General features: G+C 41.4%; 3 protein-coding genes and 1 long non-coding RNA gene across 5 annotated transcripts in view; 1 reads left to right on the forward strand and 3 right to left on the reverse strand.

Annotated features, from left to right (window-relative positions):
• Nucleotides 1-17,368, reverse strand: part of hoxb3a (homeobox B3a) — a 95,196-nt gene extending 77,828 nt beyond the window's left edge. For both annotated transcript variants that reach the window (XM_067570336.1, XM_067570332.1), the window contains exon 1: nucleotides 16,590-17,368. The gene's annotated coding sequence lies outside the window, so the exon portion shown is untranslated. The remainder of the gene's footprint in view (nucleotides 1-16,589) is intronic.
• Nucleotides 886-5,070, reverse strand: hoxb6a (homeobox B6a). The gene is made up of 2 exons (XM_067570341.1): nucleotides 4,151-5,070; nucleotides 886-2,086 (listed from the first exon to the last, which is right to left on the reverse strand). The coding sequence occupies exons 1-2, from the start codon at nucleotides 4,722-4,724 to the stop codon at nucleotides 1,806-1,808; spliced, it is 855 nt and encodes a 284-aa protein (XP_067426442.1). The 5' UTR covers nucleotides 4,725-5,070; the 3' UTR covers nucleotides 886-1,805.
• On the forward strand, nucleotides 5,881-13,506 carry LOC137167965 (uncharacterized). Its single transcript, XR_010924214.1, has 2 exons — nucleotides 5,881-7,583; nucleotides 9,035-13,506. It is a non-coding gene; the product is annotated as an uncharacterized lncRNA (long non-coding RNA).
• A 4,988-nt stretch (nucleotides 17,369-22,356) lies between the features above and the next one.
• The window catches only part of hoxb7a (homeobox B7a), a 7,943-nt gene continuing 5,299 nt past the window's right edge, over nucleotides 22,357-25,000 (reverse strand). Inside the window, exon 2 of the mRNA XM_067615844.1 lies at nucleotides 22,357-23,118. Coding sequence (XP_067471945.1) covers nucleotides 22,853-23,118 — 266 coding nt within the window. The 3' untranslated portion in view covers nucleotides 22,357-22,852. The remainder of the gene's footprint in view (nucleotides 23,119-25,000) is intronic.

A 25,000-nucleotide genomic window follows, 5' to 3' on the forward strand; every position in this document is an offset into this window, starting at 1 on the left:
TTAATACAAACTGTCTCTGTAAGCTAACTATGAATTACAGCAACGTCATAACGAATAATTTGTGTTTATTCGTGTTCGTTCTAATTCTTTTATTGTTCGTGTTTGTATTTGTCACTTGCAAGAGATAAAGTAAAGTAGAAAAAAAAGCGTTTTTGTGTTTACGCGCGTGCATCACTGAAACAGAAACCGCCACTTGCAGAGAGATCGAACGCGCGCGCCGGTCACTCAGGGGACAGGCGGAGTTCAAAGGGTCACGAGGACATTGTCCACTTTGTTTGGGTGAAGTGTGTGTGTATATGTGTGACGTGTCTGGCTGGCCGGCTCGAGGACAGGTCAACTTTCGCTCGCTCGGTCTGGTCATCAATTAGTTCAGCCCCGCCATCAGCAGCAGCTCGCGCCCCTTTTCACTTCCCCTCCGGACCGCCGCGTGCGCTTACTTGGCCCCGGCCTCGCTCTCGCAGTAAATATGTGTGTGCATGTTTCAAGTAAGAAGGTAAAAGGTTTATGATTCTTTGCACGCGTGTTTAAGTAGGGCCAATAAATCATACAATAAAAACGTTCCTGCTTCTGAATGTTCACTTTTTTGGCGCTGGACGAAAATGCGGCTGTTTGTTAATGTTTGAATGAATCAACAAATCGTTTAACAAGCATTAATAAATAAATAAAATAACCTTTCTCCAGACTTTACATTTCATTACATTTTATTGAACATCTGTCATAGGTAGTATACGTAATTACTTGACAAAAACACTAACATAAACAATGTAAAAATTCATAAAATATACACTTTCCTGAACGTTTTTAGGTAGTTTGGAGAATAACATCAGTAGGTTAACACCCCCTCCCAAGCGCCCCCACCCCCCCACCCAACCACCCCACCCCTCCCTCCATACTGAAAAAAGTAAAACCGCTGGAAAGGTTAAATTACCCCCACCCAGTTCCCCAGTTACATTATTTTCACCGTACAAGGTGATTTTTTTCCTTGCTTATTTCTATACAGTTTAAATATCAACACCATATGACATACATACATTTCTGAAATAACTTCCTCCCCACATTGTTATGAGCACGTGTAATTGAAGGTATACAACACCTTTAAAAATTAAGAAACAAACAAAAAATAATAATAATTGCGGGGGGAAAAACAGCCCGAAGTCTCCTAAAGCTTCAAAACAAGTGCCTGACAAGTACATCTGAGAATTTCAAACAAAAAAAAAAAAAAAAGTTTTCTAGGAATGCAACAAGAAATTGTATCTTCAAACAGCTCGTCACCGTTGGGTGGCTGGTTACTTATTTAGCCTACTGTATTTTTAAATACACTTTGGGTGACTTAGAGTGCCCAACATTCTCCTTTCTCTTTTTTAACGCACTTCTGTCTCTTGCTGCTCTCTTTTTTTCCCATTTCTTCGCTTTTTTCTGTCATGATTTCTGTCCATAGTCACGCGGTTCCTTCTCAAGAATCTTTTACAAATTATTTTTCCAATTTCAGACCACACAGAGAAGCAAATACAGCGTTTAGAAGCCGTTTGACACAATATTTAGGTGGCTGGCAATAATAGGGCGGTTAAAAAGGAATCTTCTTCCTTCTCTAGTACATGTTTCACCTCTGCTCAGGTATAAAAATAAAATAAAATTGCTCAAATGTAGGCTACTTTCCCAGAGTTTTCACAGCAGACAAACGTCTGAAAGAACTTTGAGACGGGGAGGGGAAGGGATTAACCAGCATGTCTTTTCTTCCATCCTCCTCTCCCTCCTTTAAGTGTCTTACATCAGTTTATTTCTTTTTTTTTAATTTTACTCCTCTTTCACTCCGTCCGTTTCTCCTCTTCCTCTCCCCCGTTCACCGTGGAGGAAGAAGAGGAAGAAGAAGAAGATGAGTTGATGAGCTTGTTCTCCTTCTTCCATTTCATCCTCCGGTTCTGAAACCAGATCTTGATCTGCCTCTCCGTGAGGCAGAGCGCGTGCGCGATCTCGATCCGCCGCCGCCGCGTGAGGTACCGGTTGAAGTGGAACTCCTTCTCCAGCTCGAGCGTCTGGTAGCGCGTGTACGTCTGCCGACCGCGCCTCCCGGGGCTACCGAAGGTCCCTGACACAGAAGGAAACACACAGATAGAAAGTTACATTTTAAACAGAGCGCTAGCACGTGAGCTGTACCTGCTGCCAGAGACAGAAAGCAAAGTCACCTTCAGGATGGGTCACTGTCTTTCTTTCTTTCTTTCTTTCTTTCTTTCTTTCTTTCTTTTACTTCTCTTGTCTTTTCTTGTCTTTTCTCTTTTCTAAAACATCGTAATCAGCGTGTTACGTCATTGCTTTGGCAGTTTTATAAGCTCACCGTGAAAAGTGGTTTATTCTGTTCCCCACGTACCACTTGAGGATCAATACAGTTAGAATTTAATCAATCAGTAAATCAATCGGACATTAAGTTTTTAGGTGATACTGAGAGAGCCAGATAAAGTTTATTTATCTCATTTTTGGCTTCACTTTAATGAAATATGTGCTTCAGCCTGCTAGAGAAACAGGTTTTCTGTTATTATGATTTTAATTATTTGTGGAACCAAAATAAAACACTATAAAAAAATAACAGCTCATTTATTAATCAAACTCTACAAATCTTATTAAAAAACAACAAAACAACACAACATGAAAATGACGATGTGATGTCGCTGCTGGTGAATGGCAGCATTGAGCGGAGAAGAAAGAAACGCGTTGTTTCAGTTTTACAGCCCACACTCATGATGATAATAACAGTTATAATAGTAATAGTAACTATAATATTTCACAGGGTATTCCCCCCGGTGAGGATCAGCTTCCAGAACTTCAGTCCCCTGATCCTCACTAACAGTATTTTGGCCCCTGGTGGTAAACAAATCGCCATGTTGTCAGTTTAGCAGCTTCAGTTTCTGTATCGATCTGAAAGACAGAGCATGGATGGATAACCGCACGCTGCTCAGGGCACATATCTAAATCCAAATATCCATAAATAAAAACTCAGCCAAACAGATTTATGGAGGAGCACTCAGGGTTTATGTGCCACTCTGTTCTCTCTCCAGCTGCCATTTACATCTTCAACTGTCATTTATAGCCCGCGTTGCGTTTTTATTCTATATATTTCTTTGCGGCGGAGGCTGTTTCCACCTCATCTGTCATAACTCGGAGTGTCCTGCAGGGCTTTGTACAAGCCTGCATCATCCACCATTACTCATTTCACTCTCAACAGGCCGTTTTTCTCAGTTAAACAAAGACACTCGGTAGCTCACAACCAACATGTTATACTTTGGTTGAATTCAAAACAAGTATTTGTACATATTTTTAGAAGTGAAATAAATCAGATGATCCCCCTCCTTAAGATTGGCCTGAATGTTTTACTGTCAGTCAGGACTTGGCAGCATTTACAGGCTTGATTGTTCTAATATCTAATCTGTTGGTTATGAATAAACAGCGCATAACAGTGTCTGCGGTGCAAGGTTAACAGCAGCCTCCATTTCAAGATAACAGAAGTTGAGATAAAAAAGAAAACAGCAGCAGGAGATGTGATAATATTCTTTGTTTGTCAGTTTATAAAAACTTTATAAAAAGGAAAGAACATTTCCCCTTAAATGTCAGCTGGTGAGCTGTTTTTCATTTTATGCGTTAAATAATTTGTTCGTTCCTAGAGGAAGGCTGGGAACTAAAGAAAAAAGAAAACAAAAATTTAAAAACAGGGGGAAAAAGAGACAGAGACAGTGAAATAGATAGCTGACTGGGAGTAAAGATAGCATGCTTTTAGTTTCCTCTCCGACTCTTTATCCATCTTTCTATCTGTTTCTTGTTTTCACCCACAACACTCTCTGACAGGCTTTTCCTCTCGGCTAACTTTCTTCCCCTCTGCTCGGTAGCAGCGCCGGTCAGCAGGTCACATACAGTAACAGGAGCTGCAACCCAAACAAACCCGGTTTATGACGGACAATAAAATACCGAGCACATGACTGACTGACAGGGCAACAAACGGGGATCATAAAGCAGCTCGTGGGAGAGGAGGAGGAGGAAAAAGAGAAAGGAAAGACAGCAGAGGGACTGACAGAGGAAACAAACGTCAGTTTTATGACGGGGATCATAAAATATGCAAGAAAGAGAGGAAGAGGAAGAAGAAGAAGAAGAAGGAGAGACTCACCGTTGCACGCGTTCATCCGCTGCATCCACGGATAAATGGGGGCTGATGCCGACTTGTCGTCCATCGTTTCACCGAACAGCCCTTTCCCACTCAGCCCCGCGCACTCCGCTTTACGGTGTATGCCGTCCTGACTCAGGGCGAGATGGTGCTCTTCCAGACTACACGGGTGATCCTTGTCCCGGTAAAAGCTCGTGGCAGCCGCTGCCGCCGCCGCTGCCGCCGCCGCTGTGGCATAGTCGCAGGCACCGGCTCCGGTCGCGCCCCCTACACCGACCCCCGCCGCTGCCGCCGTCGCCCGGTGTCCGCCGTACGCTCCGTTGGCCGCCTGCTGGTAGTAGGTGGACGCCGAGTACGGTTTGTCCTGGTGCACGCCGCCGCCGCTCGCGCCGTACGCCACGGCCGCGGCAGCGGTAACAGCTGCTGCCCCCGGGTAGTGTCTGAGCGGGTGGTCGGCGGCGTATCCCGACGAATAGAGCGGGATCTGACCCAGGAACGACTCCGCCGCCGCCTGTCCACCTCCACCCGTTCCCGGTAGCGTCACCGGGAAAGAGGAGTTGACAAAATAGGAACTCATCGGGAGAAAGTAGGAGAGGAGAAGAGAGGAGAGGATAGAAGAGGAGAAGAAGAGGAGAGGGGAGGACAGGAGGGCACGAAACAAACACAACAACAACGCGATGAAGAAGAAGGAGGAGTAGAAGGAGGCTAACGGCTAACGGCTAACGGTTCTCCCTCCCGTCCTCCTTCCTCTGCCTTCCCCTGCCTGCACTTTATGATTTGTTGTGTTTTATAGCCGACAGTCCGACGGGCTGCTGCTATCACTTAGTTTATCGCAGATTGGGAGGAGGGGGTGAGGAGGGTGAGGGTGAGAGGGGAGAGGGGGGGTATCTGGGTGGCTGAGTGCCAGTGTGTGTGTGTGTGTGTGTGTGTGTGTGTGTGCGTGTGTGCGGAGAAGACGGGATGGGGTGAGGAGGAGGGTTGGGAGAGTGGTATGGGGGGGGGGGGGGGGGGGGGGGGGGAGAGGCAGAGACCAGCTGACCTCGCACTGACCAATAGGGAGCTTCCGTGCCTGGCATTCGTTCGCCCTTTTTCCTTGCGTTGGAGAGAGGAAGAAGAGGAGGAAGAGGAGGGGGGCTGGGAACTACCCCCCACCCCCAACACCACCACCACTTCTCTTTTTCTATTTCCCTTCTTCAATCTCCCACTTCCTTTCTCTCTTTCTAATTCTCATTCAATCTCGCTTTCTAATCTTTCTCCGGTTCCCGGTGAGATTGCACAATCACACCGGAATCCTCCGCGCGTAAAATTGATTCTTTCTCTCCCCGTGTGTCTTCCTCCGTCTGTTGTTGGAGCCATAACAACCAGCAGCTCACACACGCACGCACGCACGCACGAACGCGCGCGCCTGCCCTGAGGGGGGGCTTGCTGCTGCACCACTAGAGGCAACCGAATAATAAAACACATTCCCGGCGCTTTGCAGATAATACCGACCGCATTAAAATGAATTTGGCGAGCGTAAATCACAGCCGGAAGCGCGCACGGGCCTGTGTGGTCCCGTGTGCGGCGAGTATATGAGTTAGCTTACAAAATAACGCGGGATATGCAAAGCTATAATTGAGGTGTTTGTACATTTGTAATTGGTGATGCCTATTTGGGTAGGTGGGTTGATTTATGCCCCCCTCTCCGGTCAGTGCGTGTGTGTGTGTGTGTGTGTGTGTGTGTGTGTGTGTGTGTGTGTGTGTGTCCTCTTCTGGCTTTTCATCGCGGTTATTTTCTCCATTGGACTTGATAATCTGGAAGGGATTTTCTAAACATAATCTGATAATGTCTCATTGATGGAAGATAAGCCAGGTGAAGCTGCTGGTGAAGTTGTATGAATGGATGTTATGTGTTTAGTTTCAGGCTGTGGTGTCTGTGGAAACTTGAGGCTGAAGTGTTCCAGGAGTATTCTGCAGGAGCCGGTTCGGTTTGATCTATGTGTGCAGTGAATTATTAGGCCTATTTTCTTCTCCTGTGGCACTGATTAGTCTCCCGGACTAAATGTAAAAGAGAGAAAAGAAGAAAAGAAACAGTCCCGGGTCTGCTCCAAGTTTTCCAATTTTTCCCGTTTTCTTGACACTGATTACAGCCTTGCGCCTGAAACTCTGTCCACAGTGGCCATATATTCAAGTTAAATATATTTATACAAATAGCCTACATATAGCCTAAGGCACTACGGTCTTAAGAAAGATTAAAAAACAAAAACACCGCATTTTCATATATTAACTACATAGTTTAACTCATCCACCAAATTTTAAATGGTTATGAGCTTATAATAATTAAAGGCCTGTGACGCTCATTTTCAGGCAACTTAATTCAAAATATGAAAATAATAACTCCCGGAACTATATATATATATATATATATATATATATATATACATCTGTATAATTAAATATATAATCTGAAAAGAATTCTAATTAATCAATTGTCCATTTAAACGCTATGAAAAATAACACACACACACACACACATACACACACACACACACACACACACATATACACACAAATACATGTACATTATTAAAAACACAAATCATTGTAATTATATTGTGGCTCAAACAGCTTTGAGTTTTCGAAATAATGACTTAAAAAAGTAATAATTCAACAAAAACCAACAATGTAAATAAACAGTGAAGCAGTGGCCACACACACACACACACACACACACACACACACACACACACACACACACACATTGCATCACTATATATTTCCATCTCTTGCTTTTTTTTTCACGCAACCATCTGAACAAAGCTTGGTGGATTTACAGAATTATAAAAGTGAGATCACAATCGACACCATCTCCTTCTAACACTTTCCCTTTTCTTCTGAGGGGAGATAGAAAGGAAAGCTAGGGGGACGGCCTGCTTTTCATTCGCACATACAAACGGAATATGTGTCGCTGAGGTCGTAAAATAACCGCAGCCATAAATAAGTCTCTCTGTGTCTCTTTCTCTGTGTTTCCCCTACAGGCTCTGACTTGTCTGCATGGCCAAACTGCAGACAGTCCGACTGACAAATAGAGACAAAGACTCTATTTTTACTTTACCCTCCCACCCCCGTCCATTCCTACATGTCTTCTCTCCTCTTTTTAAAGTAACACTGTTCAGAGCAGAGAGAGCGATAATCCTCAGCTCTCGCTTTCTGTGCAGGATCACGCAGACAGATGGGAAATCTCTCTTTTTAACTTTCATTTTGACCCCTCTCTCCCTCTCTCTCTCTCTCTCTCCCTCTCTCCCTCTCTCTCTGGCAGGACGCTCCGTTTCCTCTCCGCTTTGTGGGAACGGGAAGCAGCAGCATTGTGTTGGAGCTGACTGTGGTTTAATCATTAATGAGCACTAACAGTCGGGACAGGACAGGCATGGCCTACAGCCTGGGACACACACAGGACGGTAATACTATTATTATATATACAGCTCATATGCATTAGCACAGTCTCAATGTGATTGCGGCTTTGCCATAATATGAGTGGTACCTGCTCAGCAGCCTGTAGAGTAAATATGACTCTCTGACACAAGAGTGACATATTCAGATGGATCCACTGTAGCAGACAGTCATAATAACTCAGCCTCTTTAAAACAAACACACTGGATTGTTATGATGTTGAAAACGGGCGTAGCATGTGTTAAATTAAATGGTCTCACGCAGCGTAAATTAAACCTCAGCAGGTGAGATTTGAGTGTTTCTAATAAAATGCTGCTTATATATAACAGTGCAGCAGATAAGTGGACTACGAAGGCTCAGCTGTTTTGGGATCATGTTAGTCCAACCTGCGTCAGTGACATATAAAGTGCATTTGAATTACATCATCAATTCAAATGACTGAAGCGTTTGGTGCAAATATAAACGAGTAACATGAAGTGTTAACACAGAATTCTACTAAAAAAATGACACATTGTTAAAATTGTAAATGAGACTATTAGCATGAAACTAGCCTATAAGACTCCACTCAGTGTAACACTATGACATGTTAATCCTGCTGACTGGGGACCCGCAGACCGTACAGGTCTATTTTTTGTTATATCTCACAGGTGTCTAATGACCTCATATAGTTGTTTTCTGTTTCTGTTTTAATTAGTGCTTTTTAAAAAATTCCAGTGTAGTGGGGTCCTGGAAGGCCCCAGTTAAAAGCACCCAATTCCACAGTTTTAATAGATGGAAGTATTTACTGAGTTCTGAGTTCATTTAAAGTATCACACATTGTCAGGAGGGTTAGAACACTCTGTCAGTCAATTTGAAGGCTTTGTAGTCAGATTGTACTTAGAATAAAAGCTGAAATTTCTATTAAGGAAAAGTATATACTTTAATTTTACATAATATACAAATTAACTGTATCTTTCCTAAAATAATAATAATGTGTGTTTTTTTCAGATGATAATAATTACATAACTAATAATGTTTTGAGAAGAAACATTTTGCTGTGATGGTTGTTTCTTACAGTGGTTTATTCTTGGGGTCCCCAGGGGCCCCAGTCGATAGTCCTTGTATGTTAAATATGTTGGTAGGATGAGGGTTAAATACTGCTAGCTTTTCACCAACAACTAGATAGACTATAACATCAAACAGCACGTGCATGTAGGAAGAACGAGAAGCCTTGTAGTTATATTACAGGTATGTATAGAGGAAGATTCTCACTGAGGCATAAATAGATCTATTATGACGTAGAATATTTTAATACCACATAGAAAGCAATCAGAATATCAACAGAACTTGAAGGCAACAATGTGACCTAATTTCTGCAACTGTATCATGTGACGGCCTTGAAATCTTCATACAGTGGCTACATGTCGGCTGTCTGCTTCTAACACGCGGGTTGCTGGTTTTTTTTCTTCTTCTGTTGCAGTTTGGAAGAAGCGGTGGCGGCAAACGGCAGGAAAAAAAGGAAGGATAGACTGGAAACTGTGCGCCGGTGTACTACATGAGAAACGGGGAGCGTGTCCGGTTGGAAGCAGCGGCTACACTATTGTCACTGTGAGAGAGAGAGAGAAAGAGACAGAGAGAGTCACAGGGCGAGAGACAGTCACCTCCTCTGTCACGCTCTCTCACTGTCGCTGTGTCGTGTTGGTATTTGTGGTTTCCTTCCGTAAATTTGCATACTGTAGTTTCACTAAATGTGAAGCCTCCTGTTTGCAGGAAGCAAACACTGAGAAATAGTTCAGAGCGTTAACGTTACTACCGGACACCAGTTATCAGTAAAGCTTCTCATTACTTGTATAACTCAATGCTGACATGTTCTCTTCTTAGCATTAAATATGTCTATAATTTAACTTTAAAACATTTAAAAATAAAACGTGTTTACATTGATTAACTTGGCTTTTAGGTGACATTTTTGAGCGAGATGGAATAATGAAAGATTACTAAATTATAACAACAATACAGTACAAAATATATAATATAAAAAATATAGTTAGTACAAATAATACAAAGAAATAAAAAATAGCACCATAAATAATAACAACAATGGTTAAAATAATAATAATAATACATTAGAAGCAGTTTTCTCAAATAGCGGAAACACATGAGAATATACTTTAAAACAAAATAAGATGAGTGTAAGACTGTGAAGGCTTTTCATTTGCAGCGGGATAATAATTACTAGTTGCAACAATTATAACGGATGTGCGTTTTAAAGACTGTTTTATTCCCGCGCAGTAAATCAGAGTGTAGTTGTGACTGAGCTGCAGTGCAAACAGTCGAGAGGTGCAGAAGGAACTCCAGGAATCTGAGAAACTTCAGAGATTATCGACAATTAAAGCTGAAGGAGTCAGACTGCTGCTTTATAGCTTTATGGCTCTTTTTCACCTCGTTTGTGTGTGTGCGTGTGTGTGTGTGTGTGTGTGTGTGTGTGTGTGTGTGTGTGTGTGTGTGTGTGTGTGTGAGAGAGAGAGAGAGAGAGAGAGGGAGTGAGAGACCTCGGGACTTTTATGGCTTTATGACCGTTTATGACTCCTTGTAAAGTCCGAGGAATGGCGACGAACTGAAAAACATGCCCGCAGCAAACAGCAGATGAACAAATGCGCTGTGCTGCACACGGGGACGCGCGTGCACACACACACACACACACACACACACACACACACACACACACACACACACACACACACACACACGAGCATTGTACAGTTCATCTGCGGTTCACTTCAGTTTAAAGCACAACCCCAGCAATGCTCAAACCGCCTACGTTTTGCTCAGTATTATTAACAATTATTGTAAAATGATGAACTGTCTAAGAAATTAAACCATCGCTTTATATTTTATAGAGATTTTTTTCTAGCCAGTAATAGTTTTCCAGCGGAGAGAACATTAGACTGGAAAATATTCAGTAAGTGGAGTTGACAGTTTTACACTCTAAAATGTAAAAGCTAGAGGTTACATCCGGTGTGTGCTTACATTTAAATACAGATCCATACATTTATTTTTGATTATTGAAAAAACATCGAGAGTGGGGGAGGGGGCACTCAACTTAAAGGAAAAACTAAAAAAAAAAAGTCAGAAATGTACTCATATAAATATCATAATATCAAATATTACCGGGTGATGGAAGAGAAATAATTTAAATATATTTATTAAAAATTCATATCTTCAAAGGTGAGTGTGTTGACTGTAGTGGCGGTGATTTGTTTAAATTAGCGCGTGTATGTTGCGTTTGTAGAATTATCAGACAAAAATAAGAAAAGAGAGACTTAATAATAATTCTAAAATATCTGTTTAACTTCAGCAATGTAGAAGTTTACACACACACATAATGTCCACGCACTGGACAGGAAACAGTGTGTGTGTGTGTGTGTGTGTGTGTGTGTGTGTGTGTGTGTGTATGTGGCGCTAACCGACCTCTCCTGCAGGAGTTAATGACAAACTAGAAAGAAACTGCCTGACTAGTGTTTTTTTTTTTTTTTTTTTTTTTTTTGCTTTAATGTATTAATCGTTTCCAGGCAGCGCGAGCCGGCTGGCCGCGTCCTTCACGGCACCGTGAGCTCGTGCTTTGAGTCAGTTCACCGGACCGACACCGGCGGGCGCGAGCCCTCGGCCACAGGAGGGCCCCGGGGCGAGTTAAAGATTAACGGACGTGTGAATGCAGCATCACGGAGAGGCCCGCTTGTTTTTCAAGAAGTTTCTACTAAACAAGGAAGAGGCGGACACGCGCACATGCAGGTGCACGTCACAACATACCTATTAACAGACCTGCTGAAACTACTGTTTTATTAGAAATATATTACGGTATAAAAAATACAAATACATAACACGCTGAGATAAGTTGTAACAATGACAATAATAATAATAATAATAATAATAATAATAATAATAATAATAATAATAATAATAAATAATAATAATGTTATGAGTGGTATAATTATTGTTAGAATGCTAGGGTGAACTATTCTTATATATATTCCTCTACTACTAATCATCATGGTTATTTTTAATAGCTATAAGTCAGTTAGTTGATGGATATCTTCACCTCTGAGCCTGCAGTGTATTTCTAATATTCTAATATTGCCAAAGCGCAGAGGACATTAGCTTTGCATGAACACGGCGGTGCGTTTGAATCGTTTCTATGCAGCTGAATAATAATGTGGAATTCCCTTATGATGCTACCGTCCTGAACAGAAAATCCAATCGAGCTGTTTGGCTGTAGAGCAGAAAAGAAATAAATGCGAAAGGAAAACATATTGATTTTCCATCCGATCTTAATGCACTGAAGTTGATTTTGAATGCCGGATTAAAGTCAGATGATGCTGGGGTCATAAATTAAAGACAACACTGCGGAGCGCTGCCACCCCCCCACCACCGCCTTCCCTCCCCTGGTGTCTTTTAAATGATCTCTCTCTCTCATACACACTCACGCGCACACACACACACGTACACACGCACCTTGATGCATATATTTGGGGGATGGGGGGGTGGGGGGTGCACAGCAGATCTGTAGATAAGCACCAGTAAAGATGATGAAATCACAGAGCAAGGACGAGTTATTATGTTTACACACACACACACACACACACACACACACACACACACACACACACACACACACACACACACACACACACACACACACCACATGCACGCACACAAAGGAGCCGGTTGCCTCTGTTTATCGAAACAGCGACCCTGACCAATCAGCACAATTTTTACATCCTAAGCTTGTATTTCCTATTGGGCACAGCGTGCGCGCTCAAGCACAGAATCCACTTAAGGCGCGTTTGTGTGTTCTTGCGCGCGCATGGCTTTCTCCACGGCTCATTCAGCACAGTGTAACAGCAGCCAGGCCTAACCTTGGATAGCGAGAGGGCCACAAATCTGTCTCTCTCAGCATTTACATCAAAGAAAGAGAAAAAAAAGCCAGCAACCAGCAAGACAAAAGACAAAATGTACGCCACCCCGCTACCGGTGCCACACGTACATACGCATGCAGGTGCGCGCGCACACACACACGCTCCTCTGCCTCTCATCATGTCTTGTGTTGTGTCATTCCAAAGCGTCACTGAAAGGGGAAAAACAAGTTAAGTCGTGGGCACATCATTAGTTTGTCAGCAGCTCATACAATGCAGACCTCACACACACACACACACACACACACACACACACACACACACACACACACACACACACACACACACACACATACGCGTTGCTAACAGCACTTCACACCTTCTAACGGCGACAAGAACACATTTAGACATTGACACCGGGAATCATAGCGTGCTTGTGTAAGAGTCTTTGAACTCAAGTGATGAGTGGGTATTAAAAGAAGCGTGTGTGTGTGTGTGTGCGCGCATGTTTGGGAATTTTTGGTACTACCGTCAACGCAACGCTAGATGGCACCAGAGCGTTTTGCAGGAGCGTGTTGGGGTTCCATGCTCGGAGCTCGGTGCCGAGCAGCAGCGCGGTCCAGGCTGGTTGTCAAGTGAAACCGCTGCTCCTGGAGCTCCTGGAGCTGTTAGTCCTACAGTAATGTTGTTCATGTGTGAGTCATTATTTCCCACAGCCCCAGACACATGGAGCTCAGAGGACCTGGTGAATCAGCATTACAGAAAGTCCAGCCCCGATACTGCACAGCTCATCTATTAACATTCTACTGTTTGAGTGATGTTGCAAAATCTTATTTTTAGTTAATAATTTTCCGTTTATTTCAACTGCTTTTGTGCTGTAGATCTTCTCTCAATATTTGTCAGAAAATAACCATGTGTATGATATATAGTCTATATAATCTGAAGCTGGTATACCACACTGATGTGTACTGAGGATATGAATGTACATATGAATAATAATTGTACAAATGTTTCTGTAAATAAACTTATGAACTTGACTTGAGCACCGCGGCTGCTTACTGCAACCTGAATCACTCACACACACACACACACACACACACACACACACACACACACACACACACACACGTTTAATACTTTATCCAATATTTACATTACAAAGTATAACACGCAATGTCAAAGAATATACCTGACAGCTCTTTTTTCTTTATGTCTTTTTAAATATGTATTTATTTTTGAGTAAGCTGCTAAACAGACCAACAACTGATACTGCTGCCGGTACATAAAATAACCTAAAATAAGGCGGACATTGTGGAGGTGGCCTATAATAAAATACTATTATACTATTACAGAGCATAGAATATAATTAATTATGAGTAATATTAAGAATTCTTATATATAATAATTAATTAGCCTATATTGTTAATAAAGATTACCTCTTCTACTCCAGTATAGAGAGAAACAACAACAGCGACAACTGTTACTAAATGACTGCATTGCAGAGATTATGAGTTTCTTCTCTGTTTATTGAGGAGACTGGGACTGTTCAGTAAATAAAGTTAACAGTTTGAGATTTACAGTGATTTACAATAGAAATGTAATATTTAATTAAAGCATATTTAGGTTTTAAAGCTTAATTCTGTGCCCAAGCTGAGCACGCGCTGTTTCTTTGTCTCTCACACACACAGATTGTGTTTTATACATCAGCCAATTTAGCGGTGAAATGTTTGTATACAACAATGTGGGAAGAAACCGGTTTATATACTTAAAGCAATTATAGCAGGCTGATTGCATAAAAGCCGCAGCCTTTATTATGACAGCCCGGTATCATAACCGCTGCAGTATTTACCACATGCACATATTCAAGCTAGAAATAAAAACGCTGACAATGGACGTAAAACAACAACAGTAAAAAAAAAAAAAAAGTCACTGAATTTAATCAAGAATTTTGCAGAATTGTACAATATCGACGTTCTCATCTGGCGACAGGGCTGCAGCATGAAGGCTACTAGTGATAAGAAGAACCTTATAAATGCTCTGAGCCATCACTACGTTTATGGGAAATGTAGTAGGCCACTAGTGCTTTCATGTTAGTATTACTTTGGTAATTAGTGTTGACAGAGCTGAAGCTACTGAAGTCCAGCACTGCTGCTAAGACTGTATTCCTGTATTCTGTATCATTATACTGTAAGTCCACTCATACTTTTTTATTTTGTTTTTATTTTACTGATAATTATCATTTTGATTACAGATGATCACTTTCTTGATTCAGACAGTTAGAGAAATGTCGAGTTTTGGAGTTAACCCATGAGTTATGGTCCTGCAGTGTGCCATGTTCACCAGAAAAGGAACCAGCGTATCTAGTTAGATATGTTTCTCATATTAACTGGACATGGTGGAATATCAACGTTATTAACCTACTGAGTAAAGAAGAACCTGCCGGATATTCAAAACTATCCAAAATGTCTACTTTGAATGTCTGTTTTGTACAAATGTGTGCCAATTTCTTGTGATTGATTTTGAAAAATATCATAAATAAAACAAGTGAAAACTCGAGTTATTTACATTCTGTTTCCACATCATTCGCACAGGAATGCGCTTTTCTGAGACAGATATGTTTCCTGGTTATAGGGCAGAATTTCCATATCAGACCTACCACGAATATCTACAGAGACTATGGTCCATTTAACTGCACGCCATGACAATATCCGTGTGAGTATCAGTCAGTACTAGTCCAAAAGCTAATACAACAATACAAAATATAAAGAGTTTGCAAGAGACTGCGCAAATATGGACCACTTCAGACACTGTAACTACCCAGCACAAATTAAAAAAGAAATCTAGTCGTACTTCATTTCCAAAGGACACCAAGTTGTGTCTTTTGCTCTCAGGCCTGACTGTAACTAGCAGAGTTCAGTGCTGTTATACACAGTAATGGAAAATATGCAAACATCCACTTGTTACAAGATAAACTGACATGCAGCCGAACACTGACATTCAAAACCATATTTAAAAGATATGGAGATGGTACAAAGACCTAAGGCTGTGGAATTATTCTAAGGCCAGGGGGCAAAATGTCTTCTTATGTATCCGTGTGTGTGTGTGTGTGTGTGTGTGTGTGTGTGTGTGTGTGTGTGTGTGTGTGTGTGTGTGTGTGTGTGTGTGTGTGTGTTTGGCATGAAGGGATTCCCTCCAGTAGACGTGTTTGATATGTGAGACCAACAAAATGGAGACCAAAGAAAAGACAGACAGACAGACCTGCAGATGTGTCTGTGAGTGTGTGTGTGTGTGTGTGTGTGTGTGTGTGTGTGTGTGTGTGTGTGTGTGTGTGTGTGTGTGTGTGTGTGCGTGCCCGCCGCAGGGAGGAAATGAGAAGGGAAACAAAGTCATAAAAGTGGGCTGGACGAACCGAGACAGAAAAACATTCCTGTGTCTGCACACAAACACACACACACACACACACACACAAACACACACACACACACAGGCTGTCAGTCAACTGAAAGAACCTGGAAGCTCTTCCACTGAGATCTGGAAGTGAATCAATTTTAAAAAACACAACGAGAGCACAAAAGGGACCACAACTTACACTCACTCTACCTGCAGTCTGCTAAAGACAGAAACATCTGGCCAGATGCACAAACTACAAAGGAAACGTCTCTCTCTCTACTTTAAAAAAATAAAATGAAATAAATGGTATGAAATAGTGATTTCACAGACTCGGCACACCTGCCCTTACATCAAAGCCAGTCTCACTCTCATGGACATATCTACCCTCCCCCAGTGCAACGCGCACAGCTTGGGGCAAAAAAAGACATGAGCTAATCTTCCGGATCTGAAACACCCGAGTTTTAACCGATGGATGGCTCTTCCGCTGCTAATCCCACCACTTAGAGAGCCAGTTCATCTGGAGAATTCATCATGGAGCCTAATCCAACAAGGACAGGCTTTAATCTATGATGGAAAAGTAACGCGTAATTTATAAGGTTAATGTATCAGTCAGAAGCAGCAGAATCACGCAAAGCGCTGCAGTTGTTCAGTTGTTTTGCTCCTTTAACAATGCGCATGCAGCCGGCAGCGCGCGCAGGGGCTGCCGGAGGAGGAACGTGCATGAACGACTCTTACCGTTTGTTGATAATCCGTCACGAGCCCCACACACCTGCAGCTCACTAGGGCGTCCCGCGTGCAGGCAGCCAGGCACCCCAGAATGGCACGAGACAGCCCTGCCGTGTGTAGACCGGATGGATGGATGGTAATTGGATGGAGGGGTGGCGGCGCGAGGAGGATGAGGATGAGGAGGAATTGGATGGGTGGAGGGGGGTGCAGGGGGGGGATGTGTGGTGGTGGTGGTGGGGGGGGGGCGTTCCCCGCTGTCACCCAGTCCTCAAAACATCGTCGCCATCTTCATCACCGCCCCCATCATCATCATCATCATCATAATCATCATCATCATCCTCGCGGTGACAAGTGACAAAATGAATAAAAGGTGAAATTAAAAAATGAAAATAATGAGGTCATCACCGGGATGCTTTTCCCGGTTAGGTCTCGCGGCTCGCTCTTTCTTCGCTTCATCACAGCGGAACTGTCCCCATCTCGGTCCGCCGATTTAGCGTAGACAGCAGCACGAGACCAGACGGAGAGCGCAGCCATAGCGGAGGAGGAAGAAGAGGAAGAGCAGGAGGAGGAGGAGGAGGTGGAGGTGGAGGGAGGGAGGGAGGGGGGGGGAGGGTTGTTGTCAGCGTCTCCTCGTGCCGGTTTCCACAGTCACAACTAGTATTCTCATTAACTAGTCCGTTTAATTACAGCCAGGCGTTCATCTCGCGGTTGCCGGGCTCCGCGCGGGCGTCTCGCCAGAGCAGAGGCGGCTGCTCGGCCGGAGCGGAGTGCAGCAGCAATATAGCCACTTGGGGAAATCATAAAAAGTTCATGTTCACGTTAAGCGCGTCCACATGACCAGCCCGTCGGCCAATCCCCGCGCGCGGCCACTCATAAACTTGTATCACAAAGTTGTAAATTTTCATAAAACAACAAGGAATTTATTGCATTTCTTCATGGAGCGCTGTTAGAGGGGAGCTGCTCCTCCTCTTTCTCTCATTCTCCTCGCCGCCATTTTCTTCTTCTTCTGTCCCTTTTAAAAGCAGCAAGAAAGCAGCCAAAGAGACAAGAAATGGAGAATTTAGCTTCTGTTGACGTCTTTTCTTTCTCTTTTTTAATGCCTGTGTTGCTTGAAGGCAACATGGTGAGCTAACAGTAGGTTACACTGTTTATTTGCTGATGTTGGACTTGCTTATGTGAATGACCCACATCAGAGATTTGTCTCTCAGGTTGGAAAGACTGTTTTCAAATATATGTTATTAACATTTACACCAAAAAGATTCAAATAATGAACTCACAATGGATAAAAAGACATATCATCGGACATCATAATGCGGCAGGTCTAACGCAGAATGAACAAAGCTTTATATTCATTATTTAATGATGATCTATGTAAAATTCTGCTGCTATTGATGTGAATGTGAGGATCTTTTGATATGAAAACGCTGAGCTTTAATGTGACCAGAAGAATAGCCAACAGTTTCTCTATGTTCACCCACTAAAAAGGTGTTTTTGAATGAGAGCAGCTGCGAGGTGAAGCCTGGCTCTCCGGGTGTCTGCACCATAAAGCAAGAAAACTCGAAACACCGGTGAACACTGCTGTCTTGTGAAAATCTCAGTTTCACGGACAGAAACTGGAATTATTCTTTTTTTTTTTTTTTTAGCAGCCACATCGGTTTATATGATGGTAAGTCATGTGGTGTGATTTTATTAAATATATTTTCTGCTCCAGAGGAAAACAGCTAAAACCTGGATGTGTTTTATTGTCTTTTACAGAGGCGTCTCTGCCCCTTGTGTCTACTGAGCCGCAGGGAGATGACATTCTGCATAACACACTGTTTAAAATGAACTAGGCGAAATAGAGCCCGATGGCGATTTACAGGCACAACAACAGCATCACCTGAGTGTTGGTGCGGGCCTGAAACGCCGTGAGTAAAAGCGGTTTCGCAATGCGGCAAAGCGTCACCATTTTAACGGCCTGCAGGCCCGGAGACGCAGGATGCTCAGAGACGCAGCAAAGACACAGTGCAGTGACTTTTTTTTAATACAAAAAAGCCCTTTCATTAAAACAATTCAAAGCAGCACGATGCGGTTAGACGATGACTAGAAGGAGAGATGTGAAAGCACACCTGAATGGCCGGAAGCTGAATTTTAACCGCTGGTGTTTTGGCGAAATGTGTTTCCTCTGTTTGACTCCTGTGTTAAAATGCTTAAACACATCTATTTGTGAATGAATTTGCTTTCCTCTCACAAAAGAATCCGCACCCAAATCTAAAACAAGCAAGATGCTCCCTCCTTTCCTGCAATATGCAATATGATATGAATTTAATAAGAGCGCTTAATGACAGTCCACATACTGAATCTGTTGTAAATGACATTAACAGTGCTAACTGACAAATTTCCAGAAACTCTCTAATACCAACACCAGCGCACTGGACAATCTAAATGCGTAAATGCGCATTTAAAAATAAAAAAAACTCAATTTTATCTCCTCAGACTACTTTCCTGTTTTGCTGGATTCCTCAGTCGTTCATCACTGTAATTTTCTTTCTCTATTTTTATCCATCCAATGAACAGCTGGAATAAAGCCAGCATCTGTGTCTGTGTAAAATAATATCTTCTATCAGCGGGACTAAATAAAGAACAATGGCAAAGTAACGCCTGGATGGTCACAGAAAATCCGTTTCCAGCACAGACAGCGTGCAGATTTGAGTCTTCAGCCTATTTCAACCCAGAAAACTTGATTTTAAACCTTCAGTGACCCACATGTGACCTTTCCAAACTGCACAGTGTCTGGTTAGCAGGAGACGCGGATCCAACGCTTCCTCTGAGTAAATGTCCAAAGTTAAAAATTAACTTTTTAAAAAAAAAAAAGCAGCAACACAACGCAAGAGGCACAAAGAGGCCGCTCGATCCCTCGTTCTGTTGCTTTCTTTGTGTGTTTGTTGCTTTTATTGGGGTTTCCGGCCTTTTCATGGATGCAATAAAGACACTAGGACCTGTTATAACATCCCCCCACACACACAGCCGCCATCCTTTATCAGCTCATCGCCAGTTTATGTGGTCTTTTTGGGTTTCCGCAGACAGTCGAGGACTTCCAGAAGAGGAGGATTTGGTGAAACTTTGTCCAACTTCAATAGAGCAGAGCTGGATGCTTTTGACACGTAAAGCTGCAGAGACTGGTAGCTTAGCGGTTCCTGCAGGGAGCTTGGAGTTGTGAGGTAAGGGTCACTGTCGGTTTGGAGGGAGCGCAGTTTAAACACAAATATTTTATTCTGGGGTTTAAAATATCATCATCACATCTTCAGATAGTATGTGGATAATTTCCTTAAAATAAGACAAATAAAACCTTGAAGTCCCAAGTTCACCTTTGATAAGGAAAAAGCTAGAGTTGATTTTCATCACGAAATATGTTGTATTATTATAGCTCTGTGTTTTTAAATGGGAAATCGTTCCACTTACAGTGTGTGCAGGTCATGAGTTCATTTATTTTATTATAGACACATTTTTTTTCTGTATGGAACATTGAATTGTTGGTTTTTTCAGTGTCTTTCTTGGTACATTTTTACATAAAGAGGAATAAAGTGATATGAGAGTATTACAGCATGATATACAGTCTCTGTGTGTCCAGTCTGTCGCCACATAGAACATAAACCGGGTTTCAGTCTGTTTCAGAAAAAAATAAACTTCATATGTTGTTAAAAAAAAAGGTCGACCAAAAGATGTGATCTATTACCAAAGTTGACTTACTACAGCTCTCAAATACATCTCATGTTCTTCATCAGCGGGTGGAGAAATATCCCATTTCTTTATGTACTGAGGAGCAGATTTAATAGTAGCAAACTGTTCATTCATTTTCATTTTACAGTGTTAAAGAGCTCGTGTGATGTGCATGGTGGAGATATAAACATGCATGTTTAGATGTTATTTTACATCATATATTTGATTTTAGGACATCTTAAGCTCTGGTTTTGTAACTGCTAAATAAAGATGCAAAGGCCAACGTGTAAGTGATGAAAGTTTAACTTTGAGTGCTATTAGCTGTAACAGTAGGGGTAAAAGCCATTCATACATTTAAACCTGTAAACAAGGTGAGGGCATTTTAAGAGCACATTGGCACTCATTACTGAGGTTTATAATCTGTGAAAGTAATGATTACACTCCCGAGTCAAAGTGAAAACCTGTAAAGGATGGTTACAACTTAATGATTCTATTGCAGGGTGCATGTGTGCATGTGATGTTTAACAACTGAAAACAAACACAAAAAAAAAACAGCTAAATTCTCTTTTGAATAACTTCAATTATCAGATGACGACAGACAACTAGAACGTGTGGAAATTCCTGTTCACTTTTCTTTTTTTTTTTTTTTTTTTTTTACCTTTTTCTACCATAAAACCATCTTCATGTCTAACACATGTCTGAATGTGGTTGAGATGTGTGTGTGGATTTTCACATGTGAAAGTCAAACCAAACTGGATGCATATTTGTATTTTCACATCTTTATTTACAGGAGTGCAGAATGTGTTTTTTTATAGAAAGCTTGAACTACTTCAAGTATGAAATGACTGCTGCTTTAAATGACTGATGGAAACTGTTTTCACACTTCATGAAAACTGACTGATGACACAGGAAAGCTTACAAATGTTCAGCCTTGGATGGACTGTATGCCACCGATACTTCACAGGAACTGCTTGATTTGATTCATAATCCTGGACTTTACTCTCCAAACTGTGGACTTTGTAGAAGTCACGTGGTATTTTTTTAAATTTATTTATTTATTTTTTTACATATTTCAACATTGGCTGGAAAATATTTCAAAAGTGAAGCTTGGCTGGATGAAATAAATGCTGTCATTTTTTTTCTTCTCTCATACAGACATAATCCAGATTTAGAAAACCACATGTTGAAGTTATTGTCTCTGACTATTATTGATGACCTGCTATTGTTACTGACATTCTTATTCTTACTGACAGTGTAACAGTCTTAACAGTCTGATTGTTTAATTTTATAAACTGGTTTTATCTTCCAACAGAACCACAACAATACAAAAGTTTCATACATAGCTGCTGTCTTGGACTATTTCCAGGTAAAGAGGAAATGAACAGATGACAAAAAGCTCATTGTGGTTATCTTTTTTTATTTTTACATACAAGGGAAAAAAAAGTGCATTTTAGTCTGGACATGCATTAAGCAACATGAAAACACAGCTGCAAATACAGGAAATAATGACAAAAAACAGCCTCTAATTATTTGAAAAGCATATAATTCATTCAGGAAATGCTAAACTCCATAAGTGCCATGTATGAACAGAACAGAAACACACAATGTGCAGGAACTCATTGGTCAACTATTTTTAAAGACATCCCTTCTATTCCAATTTAATGTGGACAAATTGTTATTTGAAACTGAATTATTACATTAAACGTCATCTTGTTAATAGCGCTGGCACCACCAAATACATTAGGTCTAGCTATCCCTGCATTCTGAAAATGCTGATCCTGTATACAAAGCAGTGACAGTCAGAGCTGTAGCCATAGAGAACAGAGAGGTCACAGTGTGATACTGGCTACACATGTTGACTTTTTAAAGCTGATTCTGTTGTTTGTGTAATGCTGATTATGCTAAATATCTTCAAAATGAACAGCTTTTAGGCAAAAGCCACCAGAATTATATACCTGTAGATAAAGGCTGATAACAACATTAGGACCACAATGTATAGGTAAATATAATTCACAGAAAGTATTACTATTGAACAGTTAAAGGAAATGTGTGATATGTTTTTTTTTAAATTGTCAGAAAATGAAAGAGTTGGGTTGGTAGAGCGCTGTGGAGTCCTGCTGGAGGAATTTGGACTCAGAACACGTGACACTATGCTAATAATCCAACGATTCCAGCCTTATATCCAGCGATATTAACACCGCCAGCAAGCATTGTATGTACAGACTCATGAGTGCTGCTGTCTCAGTCATCACATCAACAACTATTGTGTCTCTTTGTTGCAGATCAGATGAGTGAGGCGCACTTACGTCAAGGATTATAGATCTGAAATACTGTGAATATATTTAACAATAAAGGAAAATGATATAGGCTGAGTAAGTTTAATATGAAATGCTTGTCGTTTGAAACGTCATTGTGCTCATACTGGCAGTTGTTGGCTGGAGGATGATAACCTGACTGAAGGGCAATGGACACTTTTACATCACTAATGACAATGTAATGCCAGACCTAAGAGCTAAAAAACCTTTAATGCAGCTTTACAGTTTCTCATCTTAAAGTATATGTTACAGTCATTATCACTCATCATCATCATCATCCTCTTCTTCTTCTGCAGTCGGTAAGGCCGTTGTTGGGAAGTCACTTCCCGTCATCCTGTTCTCCTTCTTCCATTTCATCCTCCGGTTCTGGAACCAGATCTTGATCTGCCTCTCCGTGAGACAGAGCAGGTGCGCGACCTCTATCCTCCGCCGCCGCGTGAGGTAGCGGTTGAAGTGGAACTCCTTCTCCAGCTCCAGAGTCTGGTGGCGCGTGTACGTCTGCCGGCCGCGCCGCTTCTCGGCACCTGCACACACAAAAATCATATATATATCCCGATATCCTGTTAAAACTGCTCTCTCTTCTGAAAGACAGTCCTGTGTTACAGATGGATGTGGTGTAGCAGGGATTCTGTGTTTTCATATAGAATATCAATAATGAAAGTCTATTTACGTCAAATACGTCTATGAAGTTAAAGTTATGACAGATATTCTGCAGAGAATGTTACTTATTTATTTGCGGTTGGAAGTGTAGAAAACAGAAAAAAATATTGATGAAATGATCCAAATTATAACCGCGAATGTTGAATTTTCTACTTTCTTAAACTTTATATCTTTTAAAGTTTATTGATTCTGAGTTATAATATTTACTTACAATACGTTTGACATGTTTTAAGCCTTCTTAGCTTTCTGTGTTTATGTAATTATTTTGTGTATGTGTTTCTGTCTTTGTTGTCCAGGAGAAATTCACTTCCACACAACAGCGCCCACACATTCTAAAATGACTTCAAGTTATGTGAAATAATTGTGTGTGTTTGTTTTCTGGCAGTAAGCTCATACTACTGGACTGTATTTTAGATGAGACAAAAGATAAAAACAGTTAAAGTTAAAATTCTGACTTACGTCAAAATCATGAGATAGCAAACTGAGATTCTGACTTTTCCCCAACAGTTTGAGATAGTAAGTTCACATGTTAACTCACTGTCTCATAATTCCGACTTTAAAAGTTCAAAGTTATAATTTTAAATTAGAATTTGTATTTTTATCATTGTCTGTTTGGCGGCAGAGTTTAGCCCTCCACTGCACTGATGGAGTTTGAATCTAACAGGAAGTTATATTGTAAACTGAACTGCGTCAAGATATCAACAGTGAGCTGGGAGGATTATTTTGGAATACATGACCACTATCCAATCAGCGAGTGTATCTGTTAATAGTAATTAACGGAGCTAAAAGTTCCAGCTTTTAGCGCTTTTAATTAATTGAAAAATGTGTCATACATAAAGATTTACTTCACACTTAATATCTAAAATAATATATCTGTTCATTATATTACAAAAACAGAAAATAATGATTTAACTATTAATTATGAATTCATTTCTATATTGTCTCAATTACTCAATATATAGTTTTTGTTTTGTTTTTGTTTTATTCAATAAATAAACACTTTTACTCTGTAAATCACCTCTCAGCGTCTCGGTTCCGTTCACTCACTGTGCTAGTTGCCGCCTTGACATAGTCATCACCTTCACTTCCTGGCAAACACATCTGACTTGTGGCTTGGTAAACACCATAAAGCAGTTACCAATGATGTGGGCTCAGCTGTGTGTCTGGCCCACTCTTCACTATTCACTTCAGTGTTTACCTTTAAAGCAGACGTTCGCAGATTTGAACACAATGAAAGGAGGAATTCGAGGTGGGAAAGAGTGCGAGACGGGACTGATGGTTGCTGATGTGTTATGGAGGAGCTTCCAGCACCAGTTTCCGTGGATAAATAGGCCTAAAGTTAGCGGAAATACACACAGGCCTACTGTTGTAGGAGCATGCTGAGAGTCAGGCTGCTACTGTACAATAAACATGTTAGAGCATCGCTAATTCCATTACAAGAAAACGAGAGGAAAAATCCATTGCTCTTCATGTGAAATATGTTGGATTCACTGGTGAGTGTGAGCACAGAAAACATGTTGACCTTCTGTCTTCACGAGGTCACGCAGCGCCTGAAGGTTAAAGAGAAACTGGGTCACATTTTCACAGCTCAGAGATTGCCTGCGTAGCACAGAAACGTTTCAAGTCATTTCCTCTGCAGATTCCACGCACAGAGAAAGTCTCTGAGAGGTGACGTTCATCATACAACTCGAATTCTGGATGTTCTAATCATGTAAACTCTGCTGGCTGCTTGAAATAAAAGTTTAG

Source organism: Thunnus thynnus, chromosome 17 (assembly GCF_963924715.1).
Source record: "Thunnus thynnus chromosome 17, fThuThy2.1, whole genome shotgun sequence".
Lineage (NCBI taxonomy): Eukaryota > Metazoa > Chordata > Actinopteri > Scombriformes > Scombridae > Thunnus > Thunnus thynnus.